Below are 16,671 nucleotides of genomic sequence, written 5' to 3'. Positions count from 1 at the left end.
CGGCTCCCGTGGCCGGACTGGATTCCGTTTTACACTAGTGGGAGGGGCCCTCTGGGGGACGCAGCGCTGCAGGCCCAGCTGGAAGCGTCCCCACCGGCCACCTTCCTCAGTTGTGGGGGCGCTGAAGTACGCATTCTGTCCCCCCCCCCCCCCCCCGAATCCACATACACATCCTGAAACACCGAGGCTCCCCTCGCCACCTGGGTCTCCGAGCGAGTCCCTGTCGAGAGGGTCCCTCCTTCGCAGAGACTCAGTTTCTCCACTTAGGGAGCAGGCGGGATGGAGGCGGGGTGCAGGAGCGAGAGCGCGCCGCCCCCCCCCCCCCCCCCGCCGCCGCCGCGGCCCCGGCCCCTCCCCTCTGACAATGCCAAGGCCGCAGCGGGCACCGGCTGGAGCGCAGAGGCCGCTTGCCCAGGGCGCCGCTCCCTCCCCGCGGGGCGCCGTCACGCGTGGGGAGGGAGGCAGGGTGCCCGCAGCCTCCACTCCCCCGCTCCCTCGGAGGCGGGGTGGGGCGTAGGAGCTGAAGCTGGTGGCCTGGTGGCTCCCCTCCCCCTACCTCCCGGGGCACTGACCTGATTATAGCCCCTCTCGGGACCCCCTCCTTCAGTCCTGGAAGTCCCCGCCTCACCCCCACCTAGCCTGTCTCTAACCTCTCCTACCCTTCCCTCCCGAGGAGGTGACCGCACAAGAGCCCCTCACGGACTGTGAGAGCCCTCGATGGGGGCGCTCGGTTCCCGGGCCACTGCGGACACTGCCCCCTCCCCCTTTCCCTCCTCCAGGTTTCAGGCCGGCCCCCTCGACTCCGCCCCCTCCCTGGCGGAACGCAAGGCGGGACCCACTTGAGATGGGCGGGAGCCCAGGCCAATGGGCGGACTGGGCGGTGGAGTGCAGGGGGTGGGGCGGAGCAGCGGCGGAGGGCTGGATGGGGGTCGGGGGCGGAGCTCGAGTTAAGGTGGACTGGGAGAGATAGGGGCTAGAGGAGAAAGCGGGAGAGGGAGGGGGAGAGGGATCGCGGCAGGTGGAGGGAGAGAGAGACCGAAGGAAAGAAGGAGGGAAAAAGAGGAGGGTGGGCAAGGCTCGGAGAGCGAAGTAAAAGCTTGGAGGAAGGGAGCGAAAAGGGAGGGAGGGACCCATCTGCGCCCTTCGGGGACTGGCTGGACCGAGGGGTTGAAGTTTATATCCTTATTGGGCGGAGGGAGGGGGCCCTGGGGGGGGCGGGTGAAAAACCAGGAAGTGACAGAGGGTGTTGCTAAGGGTTGGGGGGGGGGAGTTTGGGGGGTGGCAGGGGGCGGGGGGAGGGAGGGGAGGGATGGGGGGAAAGCCAGCGGGAGGACAGGTGAGACAGCAGGACAGGTGAGGCGGGCCCAGAGGGGGGGGCGGGTGGGAGCCAGGTGAATGTACGGTTCTCGGCGGCCGAGGGGGGGGCGGGCGGCAGGAGGAGGCCGAGGACTGCGGAGGAGGAGCCCCCCAGCAGAGAGCGGCGAGCGACTGACCGCGGCCTTCTGACCAGGACCGGCGCAGGGCCCCAAGCCCCCGGGCCCGGCGGGGGACGCGCTTCTCTCCACACCCGGTGCTTCAGCAGTTCCGGCCCGCGGACCCGAAGGCGGAGAGGTGAGTGTACCCCATTTTTGTCGCCGGCTCGGGGTCCCCCAGACGCGAGACTACTGCAGTGTCCTTCGTCTGTCCTGGAAGTGGGACCCCCCCACGCACACGCATGCAGACCGGACTCCCACCACTCCCCTTCCCTGCGCCTTCCCGGCACCCCGACGCTTTGGAACTGATTTTAACTGAGAGAAAAGGTGGGCGGAGGGTCCCCAGAAACTTTCTCCGCACTTCTGGGATCAGGCAGACTGGCGGCTCCGGGATGGAGAGAGGGTGAGGCGGCGCCGAGCGCTCCCCCGCTGTCCCCGGTGACTCGAGGGGAGACCCCCGAGCCGCGCGGGCTGAGGGAATGGAAAGGCTGACGGACTCTAACTAGGACACGGCGCCCCCCCCCTCCCCGCGCCCCCTGGCGCGGTGGGCTGGACCCGGGCCAGTTGCACGGGGGGCGGGGGTAGCGCAGGAGGAGCCGCGGCTGGGGGGAAAGTTACCGGCTGGACTATTCGGTTTCCTGCGCCTCCGGAGCCGCGCTCCCTCTCCCGCGGCGGGGCTCGGCCGCAACGTCCCGGCGACACCGACTGGGCCCCCGTCCCTTCCTGCAGGCGCCGCTCCCGCCGCCACCCTTCCCAAGCCGGCCCAGGCCCCTAGAACCCGACAGCGAGGGTGGGTGACCGGGAGGCGCCCGCGCACCTGCCCCTCCACCGGGTGGGGGTCGCTACTGTGTAGTCGTGGAAGCTACTGGCAGCGCCGCTGACAGAGGGCTGCCATTCAAAGGGGTGGGGGGCGCCGCTTTCCATTCCCAGCTCTCGCTCTCTCCTCCCACCCCACCCCAAGTAAGAGAGCGACGTGTCCCGGCCAGAGCGGGGGGGGGGGGGGGGGCGGGAGTGGGGGGGCGGCGTGGGCAGCGGGTTGTGCCCGGACACGTGCCTGCCCAGGCGCCCCGGCCCTGCTGGTGTTTGGAGAGAGGGCGGGTCCCCTGCCCCCCGCCCCGCACAACCCCCACGTATCAAAGGGCGGCTGAGACGTGGTGAGACCTCGGGGCGCCCTGGGGGGGGGGGGCAGGGAGCCCGGGTCCGGAGCAGGGGAGGGGCAGAGGCGCGGGTGCTAGCTGACCCACAGGAAACGAGCGCCGCTGACCTAGTTTGGGACACCGGAAGTGGGTGCTGAGGAGAGGGGGAGACCAGCAGGCTGTCCTGGCTTCCGGGCCAGGTGGAGGGCGTTCTTGAATTGACCCCCGCCCGACCGCCTCGCAGACCCCTAGCTGCGGCCGGGAATGGGAGTGAGTCAGCGCAGAGAGTCCCCCTTCCCCCAACTTATTCCTGGCGGAGGGAGGCAGTTGGTCAGGGCCAGGGGGAGCCAGGCTGAGCTGTGAGGGGTTAAACCAGGATGGGAACTCTCTGCTCCCTGAGGGTGCAGCGTGTAGGGGGGGTGAGGCCTGGAGGATTACGGGGTTGCCTCCTGCTCCCCGGCACACACCGACTGGTTCGGTCACCCCTGTACCTGCCTGGCAGACCCGGCATGGAGTGGGCACCAGGCTGGGAGGGGAGAGCGGGTGCGAGGAGTGTGGTGCAGGGCTGGACAGGGACGTGGCTGTGACTGAGTCTGGGTGGCAGGGAGTGCTCCCTGTCACTGGTGGCTGGGGAGGAGAGCAGGGGGCTCCCCCTGGAGCAGCTGATGAAACCAGAAGAAATCTCCGCCGGTGCCTCCTGTCCCCGGCCCCCGGGACCCCAGCTCCCGCAGCGCGCCTCTGTTACACGGTTGCCGCAGGCATGGTGCAGCCCGCCGCCGGCACCCCCAGACGCTGTCCCCTCCCTTGAGTCCCACACCCGCCCCCCAGCCTTGACACAGGGGTCAGAAAGCGGTCACTGCCACCCGAAGGGGGCTCTGGGGAAGGAGGAGAGCGGTGCCCGCTAGGTTCAGGTGTCAGGGAGCGAGGCCTGCTCTGATAGGCACTCTCATCAGTACGAAGCTCTGGCTACTGTGGACCCCAGTGTCTGGGAGACAGGTGTTGACCTCTTGCTCCTTCCCCGTGGTGCCCCCTGGCACCCAGGGCCCCCAGCTCCTCCTTGGCCTAGTGCCCGCCCCGGGAGGGCGCGGCGGGCAGCGGGGGCTGGGCTAACAATGCACCATCAGGCCCTTTGTGTGCCTGCACTTGGCACCCTGGGGAAGGGTGGGGGAGGGGGCCCAGCGGGCATGGGGGGGGCGGAGCGCCTCTGGGGTGGGGACGGTGAAGGCTGGGGGAGAGAAGCAGAGAACGAAAGCAGGTGGGGAGGAAAGGGAAGTAGGTCAGATAGGGTGCTGGCCCCCCATTCCAAGCCAAGACGGAGCAGACCAGCCCCTGATCTTCTGGCCGCCCAGATGGCACCATGCTGCCTGAGGCGCAGCCTAGGACTGGCCATTTGGGGTCAGAAGTCACTGCCCAGGGGACTGCCCGGATGGAGGAAGCCTGGCCTGGTACTGCCCCCTTCTTGGTGGCTGAGAGACCCAGTTCTGGTCAAGGCCAAGGCCCTAAGACCGGGTAGTAAATGGGCTCCAGGCAGGGCACTGCCCTCTGACGGAGCCTCTGGACCTGCTTCGGGGCTTCCTGCCTCCGGGCTGCTTGGTTCCTTGACCTTCTGAAAGTGAAGGCTCTCTGGCCACCAGGCCTTGGGGCCTATGCCTACTGCCTAGGGCTGAAGAGAAGAGTGGAGGGGGGGAGGAAGGTGGGGAGAGGAGATGGCTAGGACCCTGGCATGGGGTGTGTCGCTCTAGCCTCTTCCCCCTCCTTCTGCTGAGTAAACTCGTGAGTAAACTTGACGTTTTGCCCGGACAGTTTGAAGTTGCCTCGCTGCCCCCCCACCCCTAGTCCTGCCAACACACAGGCGGCCAAGCGCCAAGGCGGGCCTGGGGGACTGGGGGGAAGGGGTTAGAGCGACTGTCGTCCACTATCAAGGGCTTTGGAGGGGCAAGGAAGACCTCCCCCCCCACCCCCGCCCCAGCCACACTCAGGTCTTGGCAAGAGTCTTAGCTGGGGCCTGTAAGCATCTATCTGGGAGCCTTGGGGAGCCCAGAGAACGCGGCCTCAAAACAGAGCCTCTGCCCACTTCTGACCTCCACCCCCTACTAAGGAAAGACACCCAGCTGACATCTGGCCCCTGAGTTGCCACCTTTAACGTTCAAGGCTGCCTGGCCCAGAGGGAAAGCTACCTTTAGCAAATTCCACAGGGAAAGCGAAGAGGGCTGCCCTCTCCACTGCATCCCTTGCTTGGGGTGGGCGGAGGCTGGTAGCCTTGGCGACTTAGCCCTCTCTTCGCCGAGGCCTCCCAGCTGCCATGGCCTTGGTCCTGGAAGGTAGCGTCCTCATTTGCCAGCGTGATTCCTTGACCTCACACCTGGACCTAACCCCACATGTACCTCCGCCCAGCACACTCCCCATCAGGCCTGGCCCTGACCTCCCCCATCCTCTTCCTCCGCCTCCTATCATCCCAGAACCAAGTCAGCCTTCAGATTTCTCCAGCCAGCAAATACCTGCGCCAGATCCAGAGGTTGAAAAGCGCCCCAGGCAAAAGAGGGCTTGTGGCAGGCAAATGGAGCCAGTGACCCCAACAAGCACACCAGCCAGCTATCAGTTGACATCACTAATTCCTCTTAGAGCCCCCAGGCCACCAGAATGGCAGGGGAAATGCTTTCCCAGTCCCTGCCAGGCTTCGGAGTCAGGCTCCACCAGGCCTTTGCTTTCGACCTCATGTCTCTGGCTTCAGTTTCCTTCCTGTTTCCACCCCCCCCCCCAACTCCTCCCCACCCATATGCCCCTTTCAACAGACATCCTCTCCTCCTTCCTTCCTCCTTTCCTCCCCTTCGCCTGGGAGAAGGGGTCCTCTCGCCCCACCGTGGACCTCCTAGCCTTTTACCTCTTCCAAACACAGTCCCCTTAGAGACTTCTGACCAAGTCCTCTGCTCTGCCCTCCTGTCCCCATCAGCAAGGCTCTGGGGAAGAGCACGCAGGACTTCTCTTGGGAACTACAACTCCCAAGGTACATGCAGAGCAATTGTGGTGCATACTGGGAGTTGTAGTCCTCTTTGCTCTCTCACTTTGGTTAAGTCTGGAAACGTTGCAAGATGAGAGTAAAAGCCAGGACAGGCATGAACTGGAAGGTGGGTACCCTCTGCATCTCCCACCCCGCCCCGTCCTCACCGTCCTGTGCCCACATGACACCGCGTACCCATGATTAACATCCCTCTCCTCTGCTGGGACAGGCTACCGTTCTTACCATAGGCCCCACCCAAGAGGTGCCCCCACCCTGCCCTGCTGCCCCTGGCAGGGGTAAAATGGAGGGGCCCCTTCCCTGCCCCCTGCCCTCTAGGCTGGTTCCCTGCCTTTATGGGGATCAAAGGGCAGAGAGCAGCCCCACCCCACTCTCTTGCAGGCTGCGGGCACCAAGGCTCTCAGGAATTGTGGGGACTTTGGTGCCCAAGCAAATGTTCAAGCAGAGGGAATGCTGGGAGGCCGGCACCCACTTTGGGGAATGGAGCTCTCAATGAGTGTTCACTAGGCTGTCCACAGTCTCCTGGGCTCTCGTGTAGGCCCTGACTTGTGCACTGCGTCTTGAGGAGATGGCTCGAGAACAGGGTCTTGGGCCTTATCTGTAGCACCTAGGGGCCCGGACCCGCCTGACTGGCACCAAGGCACGGGGGTGACCCTCCCCCACCCCAGGCCCACAGTTGGCACGGGGCACCGGGAGCAGGGGGGTAGGAGGGAGAGGAGGGCAGGACTGCCAGCATCCTGGTGGGTAGGTGCCAGCCGGGCCGGGAGCTGGTGAGGGGCAGCAGGCCAGCGGCACTGAGCCAGCAGCTGTTGGGGGGAAAGGGGAGGGGTGTTTTAGGGGGCATTTCTGTGGTCCTCCCCGCCCCGGGAGGGCCTGGATCGCCTCGCATCTAGGGAACATTAGGGTACCCCTTGTTCCAGGAATAAGAGACCCTAGGAGTTGGAGGGGAACTTTGTGGCCCACCCATCTCTGGGCTCACAGCCCTCCTGAGTTGCCCCTCAGGCCCAGGCGGGTCCCACCCAACCGGCCAGGGTGGCAGCTTGCGCAAGGGGTGGGGCTAGGCGCTTCCCAGCAGATGCCCCCTCCTGGCTCCTTCCTCTTTCGGTGCCCTCAGCTCCCCCCATCTGTCCGCCCCCTCAGGCCAGCCCCGTCCCCCTGGTCCCCCTGGCCATTGGGGGCTGGCATGAGTGCTGCCCCCTGGCCTGGTTGGCAGGGGCTGGCGCCCGGGCAAGGAGCTGTGGTATGTGAGTGGGTTTGGGGTGAGGCGCAGGGAGGGCGGGGTGCCGCCTTGCCCAGCCCCTGAGGGCCCCGGCCCATGCAGGCGGAGGGGCAGTGGGGGGGGTGGGGGGAGAATTCGGCCAGCTCCCAGGGGTCCGAGGGGACCACTGGAGTCCGGAGGGCCTCCCCGTGGTCCCCTCTGGGACCGCGTGCCCTGAGGGGCTGGGACCTGGGCACCTGTCAGCCCTGGCACTGACTGTCCAGGGTTCCCCTCCTCCCTCTCCCGGCCACTGCCGCCTCCTGTCCCCTCCCCTCCCTTCTTCCTTCTCCTGGTCCCACCTCCAGCAGCCTCTCCCGTGGCTCCTCCTCACCTCTGTCCTCCTGGACTGTCCCGGCTCCTACCTTGCCTACGCTCACCTTTTTCCCCTTTCGGGACTGAGCGAGGACGAGCGGGGGTGGGTACAGCTGGGGCTTCGGGCACCACAGGCAGAGACTTTAGGCCCTCTCCCACGCTGCCAGCCCTCCGGTAACCCCTCCCTCCAAGCTGGGGGGGAGGGGGGGGCAGCACCCAGAGGGTTAAGGCTGTAGGGGGGAGGGGCTGGGCCAGGTCGTGGGCGGCCCCTTTGAAGGAGGGAGCTGGAGCGGGGAACAGCCACCCCACCTCCCCCCCCCCCAGCACGGCCCTCCCCCACCCCTCCCAACCTGCTCCCCCCAGGGGCCAAGAGGAGTTGCCGGAGAGGCCCCTCAGCGTTCAGGTGAGTAGGCCCTTCTCTGGCTTGGGAGATCAGGCCCCAGGGGAGGCTTGGAGGCCTAGAATTGGCCAAGGGTCAGAGAGGGACTGAAAAACAGGCTAGGAAGAGGGTGTCCAAACTTCCCTGGGAAGGTGTGGGGAGCTGAGGGTCTGAAGAGCTGGTGTGTGGGGAAGCTTCAGCATTTAGGGGACCCAGGAGGACAGGGGAGCAGAAGGGGCCTACGGGAGCCGAGGGATCGCTGGGCCAGGACAGGAGGTTGGACAGGCTGGCAGAGAGCCGGGCTCCGGGGATCGGGCTGGGGTGTCCTCTGGGGCTGGGGGGCTCAGGTTTCTGCCCGCGGCTTGGCGGGTGTGGGGTTACCAGCCGGCTCGGTTACCCAGCCTGAGACGCTAGGCTGGGGGGAGGGGGTGGGCACAGGGCAGACCCTGGCACCTTGTGCCGTCTCCTCGGGCCCTAAGGGGAGCCGGTGCTGCCCGGGCAGCTCCTGCTGGGAACCCTGATGGCCAGGGTCTGTCCAGGTACGAGGTTGCCTGGCCCAGGGTGGGCACTCCGGGGAAAGCCCAGCAGCTCCAGGGCTGGAAACTCTGACGGGCAGAGGCCTGGGTTGTCCCCCCCTCCACCCCACCCCACCCCACATCCGCTCTCTCCGCACCCCCACCCCACCACCCATCCTCTCCAGCTGGCCCCCAAATTTCGATCCTGTGCTTCTTCCAGAAGCGGGGCCTGGGTGCCCTGGATGTGGCCATCCCATGGCAAGACCAGGCCTTGGAAGGCAGGCCTGGCTGCTTGATGGAATACTGCGGCCCCTCTCTGCCCGCCAGCCTGGGGAGAGGGGAAGGGGTGCTGCCCGGAGCAGAGGGGAGTGGAGGCAGCGGGACAGGCTGGGCCCACACCTGAGGGGCAAAGCAGCAGAGACAGGAGAGGCTGGGGTGGCTCCTGGGGCCTGAGGGACACGGATGCCTAGAGTGGAGGCAGGGGGCCGGCAAGGATGCGTGTCGTCTTGGTCAGGGGACAGGCAGGCCAGTGAGCAAGGGGACAGGAAGAAGAGGCCAAGGAGGGGGTCCAGGAGCGCAGGGTGGCTGGTGAGCAGGGGTCCCCAGAGGCAAAGGAGGAAGGCCACATCTCTGCCATCTTGCGCCCCTCACACCCCCCAGGTTGGCCTGTGCCCTGCGGGGCAGGCGAGGGCTGTGCCCTGATGTCAGGGAAGTGAAGGTGGAGGGGAGCACGGAGGCCTCCTTCCTTCCAGGAGTCACAGCACCGGGAATTGGGCATTTTGAGGGAGGAGAGGCTTAACCCCCACAGCACCGGGAAGCAGCCAGCTCCCCTGGCCTCCTTCCCCCTTCGTGGCTTGCGGTCTCCCTTCCCCGCCTGGCCCCCAGGAAGTGTGAGTGCTGGGGGTGGTGAGGTTAGGAGGGGGGAAGCGGCGTGTGGGGGATGGGCAGGGCACGCACTCGCTCGGAGGGGCTGGGGTGGGACTCCGTACACGCCCAGGGCACCCCCGGGGGCAGGGGGCCTTGCCTTCCGAGCCCTTACCGGCCCCTCAGGGGACTCCCTGGCCCCTTACCCTGCCTTCCCAGCTGGGCGGTCCAGATGGCCACAGCCCCTGGGTTCCAGCAGCCCCGGGAAGTGTAGGAGAGGCTGGGGAGCCGGGACTCCTGGGTCCCTGAGGACTTTGGCCCCGTTGTCCTACTTCCCCACCCCCCTGGTCCAGCCACAGGCCAAAGCCCTGTCTGCGTGCAAAACTTAGCTCCAAAAAAACAGGAAGAGAACCTGAGGCTGGAGTTGGGGTGGGGGCGGGGGGGGGGGCGCAGAAAAGAGAGAGAAGTAAGAGGGAGGGGCGGCCAGCCAAGACAGGAGGGGGGGCACTGAGAAGCGCCTCGGGCCTCCATCACTCTGGCCGGGGGATGTCCCGGCCAGGTCTCAGCCTCCCTCACCCCAAGCTGCTGCACCTGGAGAAGACTTTGGGGGGGGGGGGGGTTCTGTGCGCCCGCGTCTCGGCCCCATATCTATTTTCTCTGCCGCTAATCCCGGTTCCGCCTGCTGCCCCCCACACTAAGCCTCACTCCCCTAATCCGCAGGCTGTGGGGAAGGGGGGCCAGCTTTACTCATCGGCCGCCGATGGGGCCGTATCCCCTCTCCTCGCCTGGCCCCAGCCGGCAGGGGTAGCCCTGGCACCCCCAGCACCGCACTGGACACCGTCTGAGGTCAGCACCCGGAAGGAGTTACAGCCTCCTCCCTTCCTAGCAGGGCCACTGCTCTCTATCTTTTGATTCTTGGTGGCGGACACACAGGCTGGCGGGTGCCCCTGGGTGCGGAGAGGTACCTGATGGGGCTCCTACCTTTGCCCCCTTCTACCTTTCTCACCCCAAAGTCTTCCCCCCCACCAAAGATGGGGCAGGCTTGACTCAGGGCCCAGTTTCAAGAGAGCTGCCCACCTGCTTGGCCGGTCTAGCAGGCCTGACAGTGAGGGGAGCCTGGGGGGGTGGCGGGAAAGGGGGAGTGATGGGGCGGGGCCCCCGGTTCTTCCCCCTACCAGGCAAACAGACCAAACAGACCTCGCCTGGTTCCCTGGCACAGCCGCCCCCCCCAACCTCCACACACACCCATGCCCACAAGGCCTCAGCAAGAGGGGGCATGCCGGGCTGGGTGGGGATGGGCCGCCCTCACGGGGCGTCAGGGGGCCGGGCCCTTTGGGATGCAGATGCGGGAAGGGTGCCCGAGGTGGGGTGGGCATCCCGGCACCGGTGCCCCACCCCCGCCCCCCGATGACGGGGCTAGGAGTGCCCCCGTGGCCTGGTTGGCACCAGGGTAGCTCCAGGCGACACCTAAGTTGGCATTGGTGCCAGAGCCCCGGGTGAGGGCCGGGGGAGTCTCCCGGAGCTGGAGAACCTTACCGACACCTCCCCTTCCCACGCGTGTCCCCTGCCTCTCCCCTCCCGCGTTGCCACCGCGTGGCCGAGGGCATTGGAGTTGGGCCTAAGGGGTTAAACACCCACCCTTGCCCAAGTCCTGTGTGAGTTGCGTGGTGAACCAGCCTGAGCCTGTGACCTGACAGCAGGGTCAGCCAATCAGTGCCCTGCCACACCAGGTTGCCTCGGAGACCGGCCCTGGGGTGGGAGAAAGGAGGCGGGCTTAGCAAGCGGCAGGAATGGGTGGGGTGGGGAGGGAAGGAGGGAGAGGGATGGGGTGAGCCACGTGCCTGCGGGTGCCCAGCTCCAGGCCAATGGACAGCGAGGATAGCCCCACCCGTCCCCCTCAGGAGGGACAGGATCCGCTTGGGCTCAGGAGGGCGCCCACCCGGTTTTTGTCTGTTCCTAAGTTCTGGGGCTGTTTGCCCCTCGTTCAGTTTGTAAAGTGCAGACAGGAGAACCAAAGGGGTCTGGGGCTGCCCCCAGGGAGAGAAGGGATGTGGGGACCCAGGGTGGGAGCAAGGGCCTCGCTGAGGGCATCTGGGCGCAACTTGCAACTTACGAGAGAGAGAGAGAGAGAGAGAGAGACAGACAGACAGACAGACAGACAGACACATGGGTGAGGCTCACTTAAGGCTTCTATGCAGGTGACCGGCCTGGAGGCGGGCGGAGACAACGCGGGTCTTGTGCTCTAAAGAGGAAATCTGTGGCCCCTGACTCCCCCAACTCCCTGAAAAAAACTTTTCCCCCCAGTGGCCAGGGCTGAGCGGCCGTTGGCAGTGGCGAAGACGACACTGACCAGTGTCGGTGGGACCCACCCTGGGGACTTCAATATTATGGACGAGGAAACGGGCCTCCTGGGGTGGGGGAAGGAAGTGACTTACCCAAGGTCATGTAGCTAGTAGTAACCTGACTCCTTGGGGTGACTTGAGGGAGAGAGACCCAGCTGTCCCCAAGCTGTTTCCCAGCAGAGGCCATCTGTAGAGTGGAATCTGCCCCTGGGTGAGGCCTCGCTTCTCCCTCCCAAGGCCAGAATGTGTGTGTCAGCCCCTAGGCCAGCACACGGTCTCACTCAGCCGCCACCACAGCCCTAGGAATCCGGAGGAATTATCCTGTATTGTCGACCAGGAAGGAGGCTCAGAGACTATAGACGTTGTGTTGAAAGCCACCGAGCTAGTCAGCCACAGAGTCAAGCCTGGCTGCGTCCGGAGCACAGCTCTTTCCAGGCCCGGACTCTGTCTCCAGTGGCTCCAGACCCACCAAAGGTCAGGGCTAAAGGGCTGAGTCCTTGGGCCTTCTACCCACTCCTTGTACAGCTGAGGAAGGTGACGCACAGAGAGAAGGGACTTGTCCAAAGTCACTGAGCAAGATGGCAGCAGACACCCCACTTCCAGGCCAGACCCACTCTACCACCCCCCTGCCCTCCACCCCCTTGGGGGGGTGCCGTATCTCTGTGCCTCAGGGAGGGCAGCGCGGGGGCGGGAGTGGGGTGGGGTGGGGATGGCCCTCTGGAGAGGGGGCTCTCCTGACCGGCCAGCAGCGGCACCACCACCCGGTGGGGAGGGAGAGGTGGTGGCCTGGCGGGAGCGAGGTGGGGAGGGGTGGGACTGGAACCTGGCCTATTGGCAGTGGGGGAGGGGGCGGGGACGATGCTTATCTGTGCGGGGCAGGAAGCACCCGAGCCAGCCAGCGACACCCCAGCACAGGGTGGCTGCTCCCTGGCCCCCTGGGGGAGGGGAGGATGTGGAGGGGTGCTGGGAGCTGTATTTCCCTTTTGGCCTGGGGTGGGGGGTGGAATCTAAAAGAGGAGATGAACTTTTAGTGGGTGGGGGAGGGGAGGAGGAAGGTGAAGGTGCAGGAGGCCTCCTGGTGAGCGCGCCAGGCCCTTCGTGGGGGCGACTTGATTTAACGTCATGGCCGGGCGGGAGCACGCCTGGGTCCAGCGTGAGTCTCGGCTCCGTCCTTGGCCTCTCTGGCTGTGGGGAGGCTCCGTCACAGACTGTCACCCCACTCCCCAGATGATTGAGCCCCGAATCCTTTGGCCACTTTATGGAGCCTCCCCATGTGTCCTGTCCCCCAGCCCAGTGCTTCCTCCAAAGGCATGGGGAGGGGGGCGGGTGAAGCGGACGGGCCTCTAGAGAAGGTTCCGTGGGCAAGTCCGGGCTCCTGCGCACCCAGAGGCAGGCAGGACTGTGCACAGCAGTTGGGAACAGGACTTGGGCCCACGGCCTGGCTTTGAACGCCGTTCGGCACGTACCTTGGAAAGTCACTTCACCTGCCTGCGCGTCGGGTTCCCTGTCTGTGAGGAGACAAGGTGCTAGTCGGGACTCGGGGCTCGCGCAAGACCGAATGGGTAGAAACACTTAGGGTATCCGGCGCCGAGCGTGGGCCGACCCCGCGGCTCCCTCCTCGGACCCCCTCGCAGGGCCGAGTGCTCTCACCCTCTCCCTCTCCTCAACCCTACAGAAAAAGATGGGGAGCCCTGAGGACGACCTCATCGGGATCCCGTTCCCAGACCACAGCAGCGAGCTCCTGAGCTGCCTCAACGAACAGCGCCAGCTGGGCCACCTCTGCGACCTCACCATCCGGACCCAGGGCCTCGAATACCGCACCCACCGGGCCGTGCTGGCCGCCTGCAGCCACTACTTCAAGAAGCTGTTCACCGAGGGCGGTGGCGGCGCCGTCTCGGGGGCCGGGGGCGGCGGGCCGGCCGCCGGGGGGGCGGGCGCCGGCGTGTGCGAGCTGGACTTCGTGGGGCCGGAGGCCCTGGGCGCCCTGCTCGAGTTCGCCTACACGGCCACGCTGACGACCAGCAGCGCCAACATGCCCGCCGTGCTCCAGGCCGCCCGGCTGCTGGAGATCCCGTGTGTCATCGCTGCCTGCATGGAGATTCTGCAGGGCAGCGGCCTGGAAGCCCCCAGCCCCGACGAGGACGACTGTGAGCGGGCCCGCCAGTACCTGGAGGCCTTCGCCACGGCCACGGCCACGGCCACGGCGGCGGGAGTTCCCGATGGCGAAGACAGCCCCCCGCAGGCGCCCCGCCCGCCCCCGCCCCCGCCGCCCCCTCGGCCCGTGGCCCGCCGCAGCCGCAAGCCCCGGAAAGCGTTCCTGCAGACCAAGGGGGCCCGGGCGAACCACTTAGTGCCCGAGGTGCCCGCGGTGCCCAGCCAACCCGTGACCTACGAGGAGGAGGAGGGGGCCAGGGTGGGTGGCAGCGCGGGCAGCGGGCCGGGGGACAGCTACAGCCCTCCAGCCGGGACTGCTTCACCCCCCGAGGGGCCCCTGACCTACGAGGCCTATGAGGGTGAGGAAGAAGAGGAGGAGCCCGTGTACTCCACCGCCTACGGGCTGGCGCAGGGGGGTGGGCCCCCGCTGTCCCCAGAGGAGCTGGGCTCAGACGAGGACGCCATCGATCCTGACCTGATGGCCTACCTGAGTTCGCTGCACCAGGACGCCCTCGCGCCCGGCCTGGACGGCCAGGACAAGCTGGTGCGCAAACGCCGCTCCCAGATGCCCCAGGAGTGCCCCGTCTGCCACAAGATCATCCACGGGGCAGGCAAGCTGCCCCGCCACATGAGGACCCACACGGGTGAGAAGCCCTTCGCCTGCGAAGTCTGCGGCGTCCGCTTCACCCGGTGAGCACCCGTGGGGAGGGGTGCGGAGAGGGGGGTTAGGAGACCCCGGGTGGGGAGCAGGTGGTCCTGGAAGGGCTGGAGGCGTGGGGGTGACCGGAGTGACCCGCACAAAACCGGGAGGCCGGGAGAAGGAAAGTCAAGGCAGGTGGGTCTGGGGCAGGACAGGTTTGGTGTTGGAGGCAGGGAGGCCGGGCCGGCCTAAGCTGGGAGCAGTCAGCAAGGGCGTCCCGGGCGGTAAGAGGCAGCCCGCGGCAGAGGGACCAGAGGGACGAGACCCCAGGGACCTGGCCCGGAGGAGCCAGCCAGGGTCCTGTCCTGAACCCGCTCCCTTGCACCCCGCCCGGCCAGGAACGACAAGCTGAAGATTCACATGCGGAAGCACACCGGAGAGCGGCCTTACTCGTGCCCGCACTGCCCAGCCCGCTTCCTGCACAGCTACGACCTCAAGAACCACATGCACCTGCACACGGGGGACCGGCCCTACGAGTGCCACCTGTGCCACAAGGCCTTCGCCAAGGAGGACCACCTGCAGCGCCACCTCAAGGGCCAGAACTGCCTGGAGGTGCGCACCCGGCGGCGCCGGAAGGACGACGCGCCACCCCACTACCCACCGCCCTCCGCCGCCGCCCCGTCCCCCGCGGGCCTCGACCTCTCCAACGGCCACTTGGACACCTTCCGCCTCTCTCTGGCCCGATTCTGGGAGCAGTCAGCCCCTACTGGCCCTCCGGTCGCCGCCCTGGGGCCCCCTGATGACGAGGAGGAGGAGGGGGCACCCAGTACGCCGCAGGCCGAAGGTGCCATGGAGTCCTCTTAGAGAGGGCCGAGCGGCCGGGCTGGCGCAGCGCGAGGCCGGGCCGCCGCTGCCAAGCAGTGGGAGTGGGCGGGACGGACAGAGCCGGGTCGGGGCTCTGGGCCTCCCCGGCTTCAGAGATCTGCCCCTTCCCCCGCGCCCCCCAGAACCCTCATCCCAGTTCCAAGCTGAGAAGGTTTTGGGGTAGAGGCTCCCCAGACTGGGGTGATCTCCCAAGGAGTGACGCAGGATAGTATGTCTATATTTACAGCTCTATTGTAAAGGTGGGGTCCCTGTCCCCAGCTGCTCCTGGGGAGTAGAAGCAATAATGTATTTCTGATTTGTGGGGTCCCTCTTCGGCTATGCGGGTTTCCAGGGGGTGGGGGGCTTGGGACCAAAGTCTTGCCCCGCCCCCACGCCCCTAGGGGTTTTGGCTGCGTCAGGGGGTGAAGGACCGCCCCTCCCTTCCCTTCCGAGACCCCTCCTTCCTGGTTTCTGTTCCCTTTTCCTGGCAGTGAATTATGCAAAGGGGGGCGGCGAAGGAAGGGTAGGTGGGGGAAAGCGAGGTAGAAGCTGGAAAGCCTGGGGGACTGGGCCCCGCAGGAAGGAGCCATCCTCGCGCCCCCCCCCCCCTCTCGCCCCCCGCCAGGCTCCGAGCGCTGAGTCACGGGGTCCTGGAGGAGAAGGGGGCGGGGTGGCCTGAGTGGCTCGCCCGCCCCTGGGGGCAGCGGGAGGGGCCCGCTCCGCTCGGCTCTCCGCCCCGGCCCTGCCCTCCCCTCCCGCGTCCCCGGGCAGGGAATGTCTTGTTCCCGCCGCTCCCTCCCCGGGGCCAGAGGGCAGGGCGGGCCGGGTGGCTCCTGCCCTCCTCTCCTCCTCCCGCCCAGGTGCGAGCCGGAGCCGCCGCCGGGCCGCCCCTGACTCACGCCGCCCCCGGGCTGGCGCGGCGCGGGCTCGGGCACGGGGTGAGGGGCTGCGGGCCTGCGGAGCGCGCGGGCGGGCGCCCCCTGGCGGCCGCTCCGGGGACCCGCGGGCGCGCCGCCGGGAGAGCGCCGAAGGGGTTCCGCTCCCAGACCCCTGCCGGCCCGGCCGCCCTGCTGGGTCTCGGAGGGCAGCCCCCTCGCTCTTCCCTTAGGATTGAATCCACCCCGGTTCTGTACATAGCCTCTTCTGTTGGTCTTGTTGAAATCTAGTTTCAGATTTTTAACTACCCAATTCTGCTGGGGGTGGGGGCAACTGCCCCCCCTCCCGTCCTCGCTGGGTGCTGCCCCCCCTCGCCCCCCCCCCTTGCGGCCTGGGCTCTGCCTTGCACTATTTCCCCTCCCTGGCCTGGCGGCCCCTCCCCCTCCTTAAAAGGGGCAGGTTAAGGGGCCCGGTGCTCTCCCTTCCTCCCATGCACCCTCATGCCCATTTGCACAGCTGCCCAGGTACCCCCAATAGTGAGGGGGTGTCACAGGGAGGGGGTAGCGGGACCAGTCCCTGTATCTATTTAAAAAGTGATGATGTAATATATTGGGGTTGGGGGAGGTCAGGCGGCCCTGGGCCTCATCTTAGCATTTCAGGTGATGGGGGAGCCCAGGGCTGGGGAGACCTGGGGCCTAGCCCCAGAGAGTGAGGACAATGTGACCTCCCCCCTCCCCCCTTGCGGCTTCTCCACTCAGTGCCTTAGGGGGGGAGGCGAGTCCCCCCTCTCCTCTTCCCCTCCTCTTCCCCTGCCCCCACCTTGGGTGTAAGCGACAGGAAGAA

General features: G+C 66.9%; 1 protein-coding gene across 5 annotated transcripts; it reads left to right on the top strand.

Moving 5' to 3' along the window:
• The first annotated feature begins 1,293 nt into the window (after nucleotides 1-1,293).
• On the top strand, nucleotides 1,294-16,615 carry ZBTB7B (zinc finger and BTB domain containing 7B). 5 transcript variants are annotated; one of them, XM_042926157.1, is made up of 4 exons: nucleotides 1,294-1,336; nucleotides 1,511-1,611; nucleotides 12,970-14,138; nucleotides 14,487-16,615. In XM_042926157.1, exons 3-4 carry the CDS (start codon nucleotides 12,976-12,978, stop codon nucleotides 14,950-14,952), a joined length of 1,629 nt encoding a protein of 542 aa, XP_042782091.1. In that variant the 5' UTR covers nucleotides 1,294-1,336; nucleotides 1,511-1,611; nucleotides 12,970-12,975; the 3' UTR covers nucleotides 14,953-16,615. The 5 variants fall into 5 exon arrangements, with proteins under 5 accessions (XP_042782091.1, XP_042782090.1, XP_042782093.1 ...); XM_042926156.1 differs by having other exon boundaries at nucleotides 1,299-1,353; XM_042926159.1 differs by lacking the exons at nucleotides 1,294-1,336; nucleotides 1,511-1,611 and adding an exon at nucleotides 2,540-2,626.
• Nucleotides 16,616-16,671: the final 56 nt, after the last annotated feature.

This window comes from Panthera leo, chromosome F3 (genome assembly GCF_018350215.1).
Source record: "Panthera leo isolate Ple1 chromosome F3, P.leo_Ple1_pat1.1, whole genome shotgun sequence".
Lineage (NCBI taxonomy): Eukaryota > Metazoa > Chordata > Mammalia > Carnivora > Felidae > Panthera > Panthera leo.
This window is presented reverse-complemented; position numbering and strand designations above follow the sequence as displayed.

Bases quoted from the DNA above. Each gene is read 5' to 3' on its own strand.
- ZBTB7B (XM_042926155.1), top strand. From the start codon at position 6,700: ATGCCCCCTCCTGGCTCCTTCCTCTTTCGGTGCCCTCAGCTCCCCCCA. The intron at 6,865-12,969 runs GTATGTGAGTGG...TCAACCCTACAG, and splicing joins CGCCCGGGCAAGGAGCTGTG to AAAAAGATGGGGAGCCCTGA. The intron at 14,139-14,486 runs GTGAGCACCCGT...CCGCCCGGCCAG, and splicing joins TGCGGCGTCCGCTTCACCCG to GAACGACAAGCTGAAGATTC.